Source organism: Mytilus trossulus, chromosome 4 (genome assembly GCF_036588685.1).
Source record: "Mytilus trossulus isolate FHL-02 chromosome 4, PNRI_Mtr1.1.1.hap1, whole genome shotgun sequence".
Classification (NCBI taxonomy): Eukaryota; Metazoa; Mollusca; class Bivalvia; order Mytilida; family Mytilidae; genus Mytilus; species Mytilus trossulus.
Genome location: NC_086376.1, coordinates 61,544,417 through 61,562,225, shown reverse-complemented (window position 1 = coordinate 61,562,225; position 17,809 = coordinate 61,544,417). Strand labels below are relative to the sequence as shown.

Genomic DNA, 17,809 nt, shown 5'->3' with positions numbered 1-17,809 from the left:
CAAATTTTTAAGTTTTCCTGAAATTGAATTTAGTTTTTGTTAATGCCTCCCAATTTCTATTCTCAGACTGGGGTTACTCAGTCTGAATCTTATAAAAGTTATTCTACTGTCAAAAAAAAATCATATTAACGTAACTTTCGTACTTGAAATAAAATTTAGAAAGGAAATGGGGAATGTGTCAAAGAGACAATAACCCGACAATAGAGCAGACAACAGCCGAAGGCCACCAATGGGTCTTCAATGTAGCGAGAAACTCCCGCAAGGCGTCCTTCAGCTGGCCCCTTAAAAAGTATGTTTACTAGTACAGTGATAATGGACGTCATACTAAACTCCGAATTATACACAAGAAACTGAAATTAAAAATCATACAAAACTAACAAAGGCCAGAGGCTCCTGACTTGGGACATGCGCAAAATTGGGGCGGGGTTAAACATGTTTATGAGATCTCAATCCCCCCCTATACCTCTAGCCTATACCAAAGCCAATTTGAATTTAAAATATGTAAACAAGTTTTCCGGTATCTCTAGAATAGCTATTTCTTATGTCTAGCAATGTCTTTAAGAAGGTTCTTCTGAATGCATTTTTTTCAAATACAATTTAAAATTATTCTTACTAAGTTCTTTGCAGAAAGTTATATCAATATCCAGGTGTTCACTATGCAACAGTATATTAGAATACAATGAGTTATTCGTCTGGTTATTGCTGGATTTATATTCATTATAGGCTACTAAACAGATCAGTGCTCAATTCTATACCAGTACAAAAAAAAAAATGTTTTATCAAGTCTAAATATATATTTGTTTTGTAAAAATAGATATCTCACAAGTTCTCATGACTTCTATGTTTGTACAGAGTTTAACAATTTTAACACATGTTGAGCACGATATGCTTACCCTTCCGGGAGCACCCAAGATCACCCCCAGTTGTTTTGGTGGTGTTCGTGTTGCTTAGTCTTTAGTTTTCTATGTTGTGTCTTTTGTCCTATTATTTTTTGTTTATCTTTTTATTTTTAGCCATGGCGTTGTCAGTTTATTTTCAATCTATGAGTTTGACTGCCACTCTGGTATCTTTCGTCTCCCTTTTTTCTTTAAGTTGAAAGTTTTTTCCATTTATCAATCTTTGAAAATATCTAATAGAGAAAGAGGGTTTTTTTTAGACTCCCCAGTTCTCACAACCATAAAACACGATACTTTGAATGCAATCATCAAAAATATTTAAAAGGGTTTTAATACCACAAGGGTTATATGTTCATAGATTATTATATGGATCTGTCCCAGAATATTTGTCTGAAAATATCTCCTATGTTACAAATAAAAATGGAATGCAACTTAGATCTGATACTTATCATGACCCAATTACTAAATATACCAAAGGCAAGAACAAACACATTTAGAAGATCTTTTTTTCATATCCTGGCCCAACTGTATGAAATAAACTACCAGCAGCACTAAGACACATGTCAAACATGAATACTTTTAAAAACACTGCTTTAAGTTTTTACTTGAAAATCGGCCAGGAATTGTACAATTTTGATTATGTTTTCTTATGTATATCTTTGTTAGGAAGAAATTGTGTGATGCACTGTGAGTGGAGTGTGAGGGCCGCAAGGGATAATAGTGTTTGTACTTATTGAGCATACCCTCTTGAAATGAAGATTATTATTATTTTTATAATTAATAAATTGATCCATGAAACCCTTTATTATAGTCTTTATAGAATAGAATAGAATAGAATAGAATATTTTTATTTCTCAAATTACAGGGCCCATAAAGGGCATAAATCCAGATACAATTGATTTACATAATTAGTAACAACAGCAATAATAGAGGCATATACATATATAAAACTCAGTACATGCGATATATCATAGTGAAGCAATAAAATATTTGTTCCAAAAAGCACCTGTCAGTTTAAATGTGAGTATGTTTCATTTACAAAGGATAGAAGTTATTCAAATATTTCTGTTAAGTTAAAGATTGACATTTGTTTCCCAATTTCATCGGCTACCAGTATTTGATATTTAAAAGTGGTTGTTAACAGCGATTTGCTGTAGTCAAACCTCTTTTAGGTCATTAGATATATCTGTAGCAAAAGTACCTTCACATATAAAATTCTGTGTAAATTGAAAGTAGACGATCGATTACCAAACTATTCACTAAAATGTCGTCAAACGAAGAATCGACACTTTTTGCTATTTATACACTCGGGTATACATTTTTTAGTCTGGTAATGATAGCACCACCTACTGAATTTGTGGCTGCCGGTTTGACAGTTCAAAATATGTTGGCAAGTTTCCTTGGGAGTGAAGAACTTGGTTTTATCTACTTTCACATAAAAAGAACAGCAGCGACACTGTTGATTCATTCGTGTTTTCCATTAGGTAACCATATACAAGTGTTGCTTTTCATTCACTTATTGGTGCAGAGCGGATCTAGTCGTTTAAAAAAAAAGGGGGGTCCCAACCCAGGATAAAAAAAATCCTTGAAAATTGGGTTCCAGCCATATATCCTCATAAGTAACTTGTATTTGTCCAGAATAGTGTAATAAAATGAAACATACTTTAGACAATTCTTTAATCTATAATAATTTGTAATGTATCTACATGTATATTTGAAACTAACTATTTTAAACTAGTAATAATATAAATTCCTTACTATTCAAAACAATTTCTTTAAATTCTAAAAAAGTGCATGCTGCATGCTTGTGTACTATTTCTAATTGTGTAATAATTTGATTAAAAAGTATTTTCAAAGCCAGTATTTTATAGTGAAATATTGTCATGAACAGAATTTCATAGTGAAATATATATTGTCATGAACAGAATTCCATAGTGAAATATATATTGTCATGAACAAAATTTCATCATGTTCATAGTTAAATATTGTCATGAACAAAATTTCATAGTGAAATATTGTCCAGAAAGAAGTGACAATATTTGTTGGACAAGGACACTATTTTATAATGAAATATTGTCAGAGACAATATTTTATTAGGAAATACTGTCAGTTATGTCAGTGGACAATATTCTATATGAAATTTTGTCCGACAATATTTTATGTTACAATGTTTTTTATTGAGAAGATTATAGTATTTATAATGGACATGTATTATATATATTATTATGAATTAAAGTTGCCCAATATTTTTTTTTTTCATTTCAGGTTATTTTCTAGGACTAAGATATGTCTCTCCTCTTCAGCATCTTTATTGGTTTCCTTACTTTGCATGGTACTGGCAGATATATTTGACAATAAGCCTCTTTATTATTATATGTGCATCAGCTGTTGTATTTTACTGGTCTACAGACAATTGGTCCAGACATCCAATTGCTAAAGAACTTAGCTATCTTACTAATAATGCAGGAAGTTGGAGAGCAGTGGCATCCTCTATAAATGTGGAGTTCCGCCGTTTTGACAAATTTACATCTGGCCCACATGGGAGAAGAGTTATTGTCACAGACTCATGGGTTATGAAAACATCCACATATTTTTTAAATATAGCACATCAAAATGATATTCATCTAACTTTATCCAAATCAGAAGAACATTCTCTTTCCTATGAAAGTATGACATCAGTGCAGTATCTGAATATCTCAGTAGTTAGTATCAACAAGAAAGTTACACCATTTCAAATCAGGCAAGTCAAGAAGTTAATATCAATTTTAACAAGTTAAACCATTGCAAAATTCAACAATTTCGAAAACAAGCAAGGCAAATAGTTAGTATCAACTAATAAGTTGTACCATAAAAAACACAAAGCATTGAACATTGTTATTTTGTTCGTAATGTCAGAATCAGAGCAAGGCCATAGGCACAGAAAAAAGTTCTCACATCATTTCAAATTCAAGATGGCCCCTTGCACATATTTGAGTGGAATGGAAATCCATGAATGTTTTCAAAAGTAAATATTTTGTAAGTATAAAGATAAGTGGATTCATTGCAAACACATTTTACATAGAAATAAAATTAAAATATATGCACCACTGGTGCATATATTGACCACATGTTATTTTAGAACCATATATACATATTTATAAATGCACTTTAATAGTTTAGTTTTTGAAGAAGGTCCTAATGTAACAAATGACAACATGATACATCTCTACTCTTTTCAGACTGAACTCATTGGAATACAGAGATTTGAAAGAAAAATTATCAGGGCCAATTAGAAATGCTAGAAACATTGTTATAAAACAATCTTTAAGTGACCAGTTTTTGGAAGCATTCCATGAACAAGTGAATCTCAATCATGACTTCCGTTTGCCTTTAAATATGGTAGGTATTTCTGAGAGCAAATAAAATGAGTAAAATGCAGCTTCAAGCTTCTTTTTAATATTAAAGAAATATATATATATGTGAACATATCATTACAAAATCCAGCATTTGATCTATAAGAACAGAGACATATAATACAATACAATTGTATTATATGTCTCTGATAGGAAGAATACATTTCGATTAAAAAAAAACGATTAAAAAAACTTATTTGGAATCAGTGTGGACATGTTAATATAGCACTTATGTAAGCACAATGTGAATCTAGTTTATAACTAACACCCTTATCTGTATTATATTTTTTTTTAATCTGGTAACTAATTTTAGGTTGTACTTCAAAGTGGGTCTCATTGGGATTACTGATTTTTTGTAAGCGTGACACGTGAAAATCAAATTATTGTGGCGTGAAAACGGGAAATGAGGTCTTGCGGGACCTGGGAAATGACAAAAAAATGAGAATTGCTTACGTACATAGTGTAAGCGGGATACGGGAATCTGACAAAACAGTAAGCGGGATCTGGGATCGAAACCCCCCAATGAGACCCCCTTCAAACAGCTCCAGTTGTTTTTATGCTTATAACTTATAAGGTTCCCCCGTTTTTTTCTAATTCAATATGTGGTTAATGACAGCAAAATGGAGGTCAAATTTAATTTTGACAATTTTCACTAAATGCCTTTCAGGGGTTATAATCCCAGATTGATTGGAAAAGACCACTGTATGTCATTTCCAAGCAATGATTTATGAACCTTTCAATATAATTGTAGACATGTATTTTATGAATCTATTTTGAAAACAAAAGTTTTATATTTATTTAAAATATTTAGTTTATATATTCAGCATGCCTTTGTTGTGTGCAAATTTAAGAAAGATCTTTATCATTTGTTACGTAACATTCATTTATGCAATTTGATGTAACTTTGTGTTAATTTATGTTTTCAAAATATCTGTATATTTCATCTTCTCAGGATTGTGATAACTGTATTGGATGTATGCAGAAAGAATCTGATGTGAAGCTTGTAAAACTTTGTGATGATCCAGAAGCTGGAAATTGTGTTCAGTGTTTCTGTCGACCTATGTGGTGTTTAGAATGTATGGGTAAATGGTTTGCAAGTCGTCAGAATCAACAAAGACCAGAAATATGGATGAGTGGAAAATCTCCCTGTCCGACATGCAGGGCAACATTTTGTGTTTTAGATGTTTGTAAAATTGTTAAATAAATGTTCAAATACATAAAAGACTGTATTTCAAAACTTGTTTCTAATTTTTGTTCCGGTACTTCAATTACTATTTCACATGACAACTTGAAACCCTTGTTTACAGGGAAAAATAAGAATCATTTAGAAATTATGAAACTGGCGTTATCATTTAATTTTACTTGAAGAAAAAATGCATTTTTCTTATTAGTTGATCAAGATCAACATTCCAGTAATACAAAGAACTGATTTTAATATAGACCCTGTCAAAAGGTGCTACTTTCATGATGATTACATCAGCTGATGAAGTTATTATTTTATTTAATGAAAATTTTTTCAGACCAAAGGGCCTAAAAAGGTGAAATGGGATTTAGCCATCATGTGGCATCTGTTGTCGTCTGTCTGTATATCGCCATTAACTTTTCTTAAATCTCCTCTGAAACCACTACTGGTAGTCCATATATTATAAAACTTTACCTTGATTTTCCTGAGGAATTATAATTTTCAAATATGTATCTAGGTATTCGATCCATCATCAACCATGGCTCTGTGTTGCTAAAAAAATAAATGAGGATAAAACGTCAATTTTTAGAAAACTGCAATGTTGTTGGCTTATATCTCAAAAACAAAAGCAGTAAGAGCAAAGTTCATAGCAAACTGACATAAGCAGAATCGATAAGAAAGTCAAGGTTGTCTATTTTTTTTTTTTAATTTTCAGAAAATTGAGGACCTTTACTTTGAAGTTTTTGCCCCTGAAATTTCATTTTTCTTTTTCAAACCTTACTTATTGATCAGAGAAGTTTCATAAGGTCTTGACCTTATTTCAATGTTTTATATAAATCTACAGTTACTGTTTGTGTTTAAATCAGGTTCTCAGATATTTTAAGCACTATATAAGCTCTACATGTATCATTTATGACTGGGATTCTCTAACTGTGACTTATGTTTGTGGATCAATGTTTAAGGATTTGCAGAATTTTCCTGAGATTATTTAGTAAATAGTCAATATATAAAAAAGAAGATGTGGTATGATTGCCAATGAGACAACTGTCCACAAGAGACCAAAATGACACAGACATTAACAAATATAAGTCACCGTACAGCCTTTAACAATGAGCAAAACCCATATGCATTGTCAGCTTTTGTATAGATATATTGTAAAGTGTACAATCCATCAGACATTATTGTTCTTACCTTGCCCTAATTTTTTTGGTTCATTCATCATTTAATGAATGGCTATTATTTATTTTGAATTTATTGAACCATAAAACTAATTTTTGACTCTTCACATTGAATAATCCGTGAAGCGGATTATGTAAAATGTGATGAGTCAAAAATTAGTTTTATGGTTCAATAAAATCAAAATAAATTATTGCCATTCATTATAAATAATTTTTTTTCAAAAATAAGGCTCAAAGACCTGTTTATATTATTTATATTAACAATAACAACGTACACACATGTTGGCGTATGAATACACAACGTCAGAGTGGGCGTGTCGCCATCAAAATTGATAACATTGAAAATAAAACTAATAATTTTAACCAATCAGAAGAAAGTAAAAACACCAAATTTATTTATTGTTCAATGTTGATGTTTTATCCCATGCAGCCATTTTTTCTGTCCTGATTAGGTAAGTATATCATATTATGTTAAGGTAAGATTGTAATCTATCTGTAAATGTGCATTTTTTTTTTAATTTTTCGTGGTACATTGGTTTCGAAAGGTTTCATGATTAGGTAACTTTGTCAGTTATAATTAAGTCTACAATATGATATAAAGAATGAGTAAAAGGTGTACATGTCTATATATGGCATGGTTGATTAGACTTTGACCTTATATTAATGGTTCATTGAACAAGGTCAAGTTTAAATGATAAACTTAGTTCCTACTGTGCCAGGAAAAAGTGATTGGTAAACTTCAAATTTGATTTATAGAATGATTTTGATATGTTTAAGTCAGTCTGATGGAATTCTATGGCAAGCTGTTTTGCTATTTATTCTTACTTCAAGTTTTCTCATAAACTTTATAAGATATCTTATATAGTTTATAAGATATCTCATATAATTTATTAGATATCTTCTATAATTGTCTTTATAAAATATCTCATAAACTAGATAAGATATCTTATAAACTGTATGAGATATCTTATAAACTATATAAGATATCTCCTATAATATATAAGATATCTCCTTATAAAGACAATTATATAAGATATCTTATAAATTTTAGGAGACATCTTCTATAACATTAAAGATATCTGATATATTATAGGAGATATCTTATATATTATAGGAGATAACTTATATTTTATAGGAGATATCTTATTTAGTTTATAAGATATCTCATAAAGTGTATAAGATATCTTATATAGTTTTATATGATATTTCATAAAGTTTATAAGATATCTCATAAAGTTTATAAGATATCTCCTAAAGTTTATAAAATATCTCTTAAAGTTTATAAGATATCTCATAAAGTTTATAAGATATCTCCTAAAGTTTATAAAATATCTCTTAAAGTTTATAAGATATCTCATATAATTTATCAGATATCTTATATAATTGTCTTTTTAAGATATATCTATAACTTTATAAGATATCTTATAAACTATATAAGATATCTTATAAACTATATAAGATAGATATCCTATAAATTATATAAGATATCTTATATAAAAATTGTTTTTATAAGATATCTTATATACTTTATAAGATATCTCACATAATTTATAAGATACCTCATATGATTTATAAGATATCTTATAAACTTTAGAAGATATCTTATAAAGTATATAAGATATCATATACACTTTATGAGATATCTTATATAACATTTAAGATATATCATATACCATTTAAGGTATATTGTATGGTTAATCACTTCTTAATTTTCTAAATTATTTATTATCTTAAAGTGTTTCCCCCCTTTCATACATGCTTGTTATCTTTACGATTTAACAGTAACAGTATGATACGTTCAAAGCTCCTCTATTCTTTTAATATCATTATTTTTAGCTTCAAATATAGAACTTCTAATCAAAATTGTTGAATTAATATTACTTTGAAAATTTAATATATCAATTTAAAGAAACCCAAACTAGTTGAATAAAGTGTACAAAGGTTTTTAAATAGCATTTTTCCACTTTAAATAAATATAAACCAGTTAATCATGTAAATTAGAGAATATGAGAGTAAAATTGCGAACTCCCCTTTCATCTCTGTCCTTACTGTTATATAGATATAAAAGAAAAATATCATGTTTCAAAATGCTGACCTATTGATCAGATATGTGAGATTTAAATACTTATTCAATATTCATAGGTGTACCAAAACATACACTTTGACATGCATTTAACAGTTTATCGCTTCTTATTCAAAAAGAACACCCTTTGATTACGTATGTGTAGAAGCCACTCCCATCCAGCAAAAAATGAAATTAATAACATTTCTATGATGTTTGTGCCATGTAGTTTTATTGAGGGTTGCTCTTAAATCGGTTTGTTATTTGGTGTCTTTGGAGCATGTAGACTGTATATTTTGATTATCATATCGCCTAGTTTAATTATCTTCCTGGTAGCCTTAGTTAGTAGACAGATATATCGTCTACGATAATTTGTCTATTATATAATCTGAGACTACCATACTATCAGATAGTAATCTAATAAGGATAATGTTGTATTGTTTCATATGATTGATCATTAGTCGATTTTTGCCCAACTTGAATCGAGAGAACATCAGTTGAACTTTCATCGGGAAACAACTTGAAATTATTAATAAAAGACAGAACAGTTCTAAATGACATTCACTGCAGTTAGAAATGTTAAAACAGTGCTGTGATGAGAATGTTTAATATATACTATATTCTTTTGACCTATTTATAGAGTATGTTTGGTATGTGCTGAAGTATTTCTTCATAATGGCTTCTTGTCATGAAGCGTGCATGGTACTTTTCCGATTGATTTTCCCACGTAACCAACTAATGGACAGGATAAAAACAAGGAACTCTTTGAGTACCCATTCTCAACTCTACCGGTTCAAAGTAATATTCTCCACTGAAATAGAACATATATAGTCAGGGAAATTAAATTAAGGTTTTTATTTGATGTCGCAGCTCTACTCTGCTCGTTGTTGAAGAGCATACAGCGACTTAATGTAAATTGCTGTTATTAAAATCAGGTTTATGTTCACAGACACAGGCACTTGTTTCTATCCATTGGAAGACCCACTATCAACGTATATTGACAAATCTTGTGTACTGGGGGTAAGGGGTTCTCTAATGGTAAATACAATGCATATCATCAAAAAGATAAACATTCATGAATCGAATGGTGTATGGAACAAAAAAAGGAGGAAAATAAGGGTTTTAAGCGGAGAGGTGAACAAAGTAGTTGGGTACCTTCTCGTAAATATACGTTGATAGTGGGTCTTCCAATGGATAGAAACAAGTGACTGAGGCTGTGTATTTGTTGTCTTTTAAACAACCTCTTCTTCTATTAATCGTGTTTAATGGTTTGTAATTGAAAAAAATTAACCTGAGTATATACAGATAATTATACAAACAACATGTATTCCATTCAACTAGTAAACAGAAATAGAATTCGGCATTTCTGGATTATTATTTTTTTTATATCATTTGGCATCAGCACATTAATCATTTAGGAAGTTTTAAATAATTTACGGTGAATCATTGATTATAAATTCAAGATTTCGTGTGATAAAAGTAAAATTAAAACGGGTATCCATATTATCTGAATGTCACATTGGCATATTTATGATTCACATGCGTTGGTGTTGAATATAATATTTCATAATCTTCTTTTGTGCTTTGTATTTTTTGAAAGTAATGTTTGAATGTTTTGGTTGTAAAATATGCACTGGCATCTGCATGTTTTGGTTGTAAATTATGCACTGACATACACATGGTTTTGTTGTATTCGTCCTAAAATTAGAACTTGTAAACACATGTGAACTGGGTGAATAGATATATATACTTAACAGTTAAAAGTCACTTAAATATAAAATAAACAAGAAAACCATCCTCGATCACTTTACAATTAAACGGTTGGTGATTTTAGGGTAGATGACACATAAGTATTGTATTTAAAATGTAGAACGTCAAATATGCATTCCCTTTAATAATGGCGGCTGAGAGGAAAGTAAGACGATTTTGTAGTGTTTGTGAAAAGGAAAATCTCGTGGCATGGAAATGCTTAAACTGTTTGGAATTACAATGTGGTGATTGTAAAAACGTCCACGAAAAATTCTCGATAAGTAAGAATCATATTCTTATACCACTGGATAAACTAAGTCCTTCTTTGATGGAGGAGCAGAAAGTTAAAATCACGTCTGCTATCAACAATCAGGAACAGTGTGACTTATTTTGCATCAACTGCAACGTTAGAATCAACACAGCAGACTCCATTATGGAACATCTTACTCACAATTTGGACACTTTTGAATCATTTAATAAGACTCTTAAAAACAATATTGAAACTCTCATATCGAAAATCACATTGGAAGTAGGATCGTCGAAATCCTATGATGACAAAAAACAAATGGTGGAGGAAAAAAGAGAAATGAAAAGAGAAATTCAAAAGAGGTATGAGGAAATAATATTGAGTTGCAAAGCTAATATGAAATTATTGCACAATGATTTAGATAAGTTTTACAAAGAAAGAGAAAAACATATTAAAGAAGCTAATAAGAGAGTTGGGAAGGAAAGTACAAAGCTTGTCAAGGCAAGAGACAAACTCGGCATGCTACAATATAAAGCTGAACTTCCACAATTACAAACTACATTTATTTCCACAAAACAGCAACTGGAAAAATACTTATCAACTTTACCCGTCGATGAACAAATAGTATTTAGAACCGGAGATCAAACTTCTGATGACATCGCACGAGATATAGGATCCCTACACTACTCTATAGCAGCTTCTGGAAAATCAGGGAGAAGTTTTCAGTTGGTGTTGATAGAGAAATCAGGACCTACTAAACTACAGACCGTTTCCGTTATAACACCCTGTGGTGATACTGATGTCTGCATTGGAGGCGTAAAACACAAAACGATTCAACTGGTCAACCTTTCTAGACCATCGATTCCACTCAACGAATTTACTGTAACATTTTATGATTTTACATCTTCAGCGGATGGCAGCTTATTGTATATTACAGATTTCAAAAACAAATGCTTGCAAGCTGTAACAAAACTTGGAGATTTGAAAAATATTAAAACTTTTTCGCCGCTTTTACCAACTTGTGTACACGTTACATCTACGCATGAAATATACGTTGGAATAGTAGAATCGGACAGTCAAAATGTCGACGCAGACAGCAAAAGAGCAATTCTAAAATTGACACCACAAGGAATTTTTAAAGCCGAATTTGAATTTGATTTGAGAGGTACTCGACTTTTTACTGTGCCATATCGATGCCATGTGAACGAAACGAACAAATGTATTGTTGTAATTGACAAATACGACCCATCCACTGGACGAGTAATCGCATTTGACGAAACTGGGGAAGTTAAATTCCGATATTCTGGATTCACTGCTAGTTCCAAATTTAAACCGTTTAGACCAACGAATGTCAGCTGTACACAAAGGGGTGAAACAATTATTTGTGATATCGACAATCACTCTTTGCATATCATAGACAAAAACGGATTCTTTATCCAGAATTTGTCGACTCTTGATGTGGGTATACTGCATCCGCATAGCATGGCTATAGATTCCTATGACCGTTTGTGGATTGGTACGGGTCACCCTCCGACTGATGCTAAACAGAAGGGGCAAATATACATCACTAGATTGACAAAGAAATAACGGAACTTTGAATCGTACGGGGGAAATTACTATGTCTTTCAATGGGATTGTTTAAATTAATCAGATATATACTGAGACGTATGTTTTGTCTCTCCAGTAACTTACATATTTTGCAAAAATAATAATTATTGTGTTTATGTTGAAATCAAATGCCTATTCATTTGATACATGAAACACAAGCAACTGTAAATAAGACATTTAATTTTATACAAGTATTTGCTACGGCTTTAAAATCGTTTTTGCTTTCTCTTGTTAATATTGTAACATTATGTTTGCTTCTTCATGTTTAAACGAGAGAGAAAACAGATAACATTAATAATAATACTTGTGTATGGCACGAACATAATATTTTCACAAATTGTCAATTATAATAAAAAGTTAATATATATATATATATATTTCACAATCTTAATTCTTAAGTTATAAAGTTATAAGTAATTATTTTGCTGAGTTAGTTGCGATTCCAGTAAATGTTTAACAAATTGGAATAACACTTCAGTTCATCTGAATTCTCAAAAATGTTATAAGCAGTGCATATTCAATGCTGAACTGGCCACCCGCTGATTCAAATACTTCGACACAAACTTTTTTGTAGATAAGATTGAAACAACAGCAGGGGTCCAGTTAAATTCAATGCAGGAGACATAACACAGTTATTGCAGTGAAAAAAAGTAGAACTATCAAAATCTCATTCTGCTTGAAACAGTCAAATTGTGTGAGAGAACGAAAAAATCCTGCTCTCTACTGGTTCAAAACATCAAACACAACCGATACTACTTGCACTGCCACATGAGAGGAAACGGGGTGAAGCTTTGTCTTTCACGTAGGTAATTGGTTGCATAGGTTTGTGTTACTTAATATAAAAAAGAAGATGTGGTTTGATTGACAATGAGACAACTATTCACAAAAGACCAAAATGACACAAACATTAACAACTATATGTCACCGTACGGCCTTCAACAATGAGCAAAGCCTATACTGCATAGTCAGCTATAAAAGGCCCCGATAAGACAATGTAAAACAATTCAAACGAGAAAACTAACGGCCTTATACGAGTATGAAAAAAATGAACGAAAAACAATTATGTAACACATAAACAAACGACAACCCCTGAATAACTTGCTCCTGACTTGGAACAGGCACATACATAAATAATGTGGCGGGGTTAAACATTAAACTTATTTTCTATGAAAGGTTTTGTTGGCTTCAATTGATCCTTTCGTTTTTTGTCTTTTGTTCACTGTGTTGTTCTGGTATTAAGTTTGCATTTTCCTTCTTGATTTTTCCCATTTTCTTCAGGTGTTTTATGAAATATACGTTGTTTGTTTATGTTTCTTATTCAAAATGATTCATTTCATCACACTCCATGTGTATATTTTTAGTTTTAGTTTATGTTATATAACACGATACACTATTGAACCGTAAAGACATTTCATCATAAAAAACCAAACTACTACTAAATATACACTTTTTTCAAGTTCACATGAACGAAAATTGTGGATTCATTCGGTTAAGAATTGTTTATGATTTATTAGGTTTTTAGGATTTATTAAGTTTTTAGGTGTGTTATTCAGGTGTGTCAAATCGTGAAATTAAAATTTTGTACCGAAATACCTGTCCTGTTATAATGATGATACATTTAAAAACTAATTTGTTTTTTCCATAAAAAAGAATATGTGTTAACAGTATGTTCTCACACCAATTTTATGTAAACGCTTTTCCTCCTATTGATCAAACTATAACCAATATATATATAGGCATATAACTTTACGATCAACCATTAACCGCGAAGTGACTGGAAAAAATATGTCCTATAGTACATTTTACATTTTAGGAAGTAAACTTTTGTATAATCCGATGATTTATTTTCTACAGAGATTAATTTCAAGGTATATATACGACATAATTGAAGATGCCTATATACAACTGTATGAAATCATCTTACAACTAAAACCACATCCATCGCCATTCGAATTCTGTTTTCCTCTCTACTAATCATACACTACCAAGCACATAGCTATAACAATTTTTCTCGCTCAGTTATTCTTCAACAGAATTGAAGGTCAATATAAAATTGTTTCGTCATGTTGTTTGGAGGCTGTCCCACAAACCTGTACCTTAATGATATTCTGATATTAAAATCATGATTGGCTAAAATTAAAATATACACATGGAAAAAAGTCTTGCAACACCTTGATTTTTTAAAACTTGAAAAATCAACCTCTTTTTTTGGATGAAATATAGTAAAATTTTTGTATGATATTATTGAAACATAGTTTATAGCATCATTGGCATTTAAACGAACAAAAAATGTTTTTAAAAAAAATGATTTATATAATCACAATTTTGATGATAAAATGAAGTGTTTTTTGTACAAAAAAATGCATTTTACAACTATCACTGTAGTCGAACATTACAATGTCAGACATTTCAAAATTAATCTTCCGATTACTGTTCACATCATGACTGATCGTTATACGCCAAAGAATTAGTACTTTGTGCGCAGCCTCCATTCAAACGGATAACCGCACCATAACGTCTTCTGATTCTTGCTATAAATCGACTAATTTGTTTCTAAGGAAGCAGCAACCATTTCTGATGAAGGGCATTGTTAATTTCATGATGTGTTAGAACTGTGGTGTCCTTTCGCGCACTTTACGCCCAATAATGTCCCATGTATGCTCGATATGGTTCAAATCTGGGCTACGATCGGGCCAAGGAAGATGAACCGAATTCTATAGAACAATGGATCTTCCTCCACGATGCTAATTTTCAACTTTGGCGAGCTCTGCACTACAATGGATACGGAAAACTGTTTGTCTGTTCGTAAGCAAAGGTATCCGAAGTGGTCTTATCGCACGATAACCAGATGCGATGAGTCGATCTCAAACAGTTCTTGTTAAAAGGCTCATGTATACCCACCACTCTCTTTTTAGGATTGTATTGTATGCAATGGATTTCCTTCTGACCAACCTTCATTATGCCTAATTTTCCCTAGCAAATGGTATAGGGGGTCAGTTTTATCTCGGAAGGTCCTTAACATCGTTTATTGCCTGATTTTTATTCTCAAAACGACTTATATATATATAGTGGAATGGTGATGACCAACAATACATGCAGTTGTTACAGCGACATCCCTGCTTCGCTCATGCTGGTAATCTGCCATCTTGCTGCAGTTAAGAGTTGTCGAGGAGCCATTACAAGGTGTCAATCACATAACTTCAAAAACTTGGTTATTTAAAGTGTTGAAAACAATGAGGATTAAAACACCTGTTTTGCTGTTTACGGGTACAGTAGCTGCATGTGCAGATAAGAACTGATCGAGTCGATATGTATTGATAAACTCAGGTGATACTTAAATAATGTTTAACTAATTCTATTTTACCAAATTATATCACAAAAAAATAAAAAGTGTTTTTTTAATTTGAATTTCAATTTGGTGTTGCAATAACTTTTTCCAGGTGTATAGATTGATTGCTGATTATTGTCCAGTGATGAATATTTCATTCAATATACCCAGGAAAAAGTATGACATTCTTAAATTCAACAGTTGTGTAACTTTTAAAGTTCCGTTAATTGAGAACCATCGTTATAAAATAATATTTCTTCATACAAACTATAATTGGTACAATATTTGCAATACGACTTGCGTTTTGTATCCGAAATACAAAAAAAAGAATTGTTTTAGAAGCCTGAGACTTGTAGGATGTATATAATCCTATTGAATCGAGAAATAAGTAATGGTGAAGAAATGATAGACCTATAAAGTACAAAAGGAAAAACAAAAAGTTAATAGAAACGTTGGAAGACTATATAAAAAACAAAATGTGGTATGATTGCCAATTATACAACTCTTCACAATAGACCAAATGACACAGAGATTAATAACTATATAGGTCATCATCGTACGACCTTCAATAATGACAAAAGACCGTACCGCATAGTCGGCTATAACCGAAGGCCAAGAAATTACACTTGAGGTACTAGTAAATCAATTCAAAGAGGAAACTATCAGCCTTATTCATATACAAAATAATAACACAAAAAAACAAATGTGTAACACAGCAAGAAACGACAACCACTGAATAACTGATCCTAACTTGGGACAGACACCTACATACAGAATAAGACCGGATTAAACATGCTAGTTGACGCCCAACACTCCCCTAAAACCTATGACAGTGGTACAACAGAACAATACAAGAACTGTACAAAACAATAAACAAATAACGCATATATACTACCATATGGCATAAGGAATATTCAGACTTCAAGCTGTTCAAATACTAAATAAGAATTATCTACTTCTGAAAGAATGAAACGTCAAATTTTCTGCTGTTTGTTAACCCCAAAAGGCGTTGCCGCCGGGTAAACATACGTGTATATTCACCGTAGTATATCATGTCTATACTAGCATCGTGGGCTCATTCGCAAGAGGCAAAACAAAATTCAAAATAAAGGGACACCCTAGACCTATAATATTTTGTTGTGTGAAAGGAAATGCACTGTTTTATTTCTAACTTTGATAAAAGTATCTTCTTTGGTTGCAGTTTGCATTTAACTTGAAGCATAATCAGTTTGGATACATGTTCCAGTATACGACATTAGGTTGCAAGAATCTCAAAGTACACAAATTTAAACCATGAATTTTCGTGTAGACGAAACATAATCTAGTGAAAGTTGGATTTTAAGAACATAATAGAGTTTAAAAACTATAACGGTCAGTCTTGTTGGTCAGAGTGTTTGCCGACAAAGTCATTAAACGTCAAGGTTCAAAGATAAATGCATGAATGTGCGTACGACCGTACTTAACCAGGGATTTTCTGTATCCCTGACTTAACATACCGTTAAAAAGAATGATATACCTTATTTATTAAAAATCATTTTTGTAGTTATACAAGTGTGGACACAGATGAGTGTGGATAGTATGTATGGATGTTTGACAGTGTCTTATGACAAAATGAGTTCTAAGTTCTATGTTTTTCCTATATGGTGTCATTAACTATGTTGCACGATGACAAACAATCTGACACCATTATGAGTGTTATTTATTAATTTTTTTACCCCCCCCCCCCCCAAACTATGACAGAAGAGGGGCATTATGTTTTCTGGTCTGTGGGTTCGTTCGTTCGTTTGTCCTACTTTAGGTTAAAGTTTTTGGTCAAGGTAGTTTTTGATGAAGGTGAAGTCCATTTAACTTGAAACTTAGTACACATGTTCATTATGATATGATCTTTTTAATTTTAAAGCCAAATTAGACTTTTGACCCCAATTTCACTGTTCATTGAACATAGAAAATGAAAGTGGGAGTTTCAGGTTAAAGTTTTTGGTCAAGGTAGTTTTTGATGAAATTGAAGTCATATCATCTTGAAACTTAGTACACATGTTCCCTAAAATATAATCCTCCTTACTTTCATGCCAATTAGATTTTTACCCTATTTCAGGGTCCATGGAACATGGATAATGATTGAGTGGGGCATCCGTGTACTTTGGACACATTCTTGGTTTTTTTTAT

General features: G+C 31.4%; 2 protein-coding genes across 2 annotated transcripts; both read left to right on the top strand.

Moving 5' to 3' along the window:
* Positions 1-2,096: 2,096 nt before the first annotated feature.
* On the top strand, positions 2,097-5,498 carry LOC134715697 (E3 ubiquitin-protein ligase TM129-like). The gene is made up of 4 exons (XM_063578048.1): positions 2,097-2,380; positions 3,162-3,636; positions 4,115-4,274; positions 5,241-5,498. Exons 1-4 carry the CDS (start codon positions 2,161-2,163, stop codon positions 5,490-5,492), a joined length of 1,107 nt encoding a protein of 368 aa, XP_063434118.1. The 5' UTR covers positions 2,097-2,160; the 3' UTR covers positions 5,493-5,498.
* A 5,075-nt stretch (positions 5,499-10,573) lies between these two features.
* LOC134715696 (uncharacterized) lies at positions 10,574-12,686 on the top strand. The gene has a single exon (XM_063578047.1). The coding sequence runs from the start codon at positions 10,609-10,611 to the stop codon at positions 12,292-12,294; it is 1,686 nt and encodes a 561-aa protein (XP_063434117.1). The 5' UTR covers positions 10,574-10,608; the 3' UTR covers positions 12,295-12,686.
* The last annotated feature ends 5,123 nt before the right edge of the window (positions 12,687-17,809 follow it).

Excerpts from the sequence above, each read along its gene's own strand:
- LOC134715697 (XM_063578048.1), top strand. The coding sequence starts at position 2,161 with ATGTCGTCAAACGAAGAATCGACACTTTTTGCTATTTATACACTCGGG. Across the intron at positions 2,381-3,161 it reads TCATTCGTGTTTTCCATTAG|GTTATTTTCTAGGACTAAGA; the intron begins GTAACCATATAC and ends TTTTCATTTCAG. Across the intron at positions 4,275-5,240 it reads TCCGTTTGCCTTTAAATATG|GATTGTGATAACTGTATTGG; the intron begins GTAGGTATTTCT and ends TCATCTTCTCAG.
- LOC134715696 (XM_063578047.1), top strand. The coding sequence starts at position 10,609 with ATGGCGGCTGAGAGGAAAGTAAGACGATTTTGTAGTGTTTGTGAAAAG.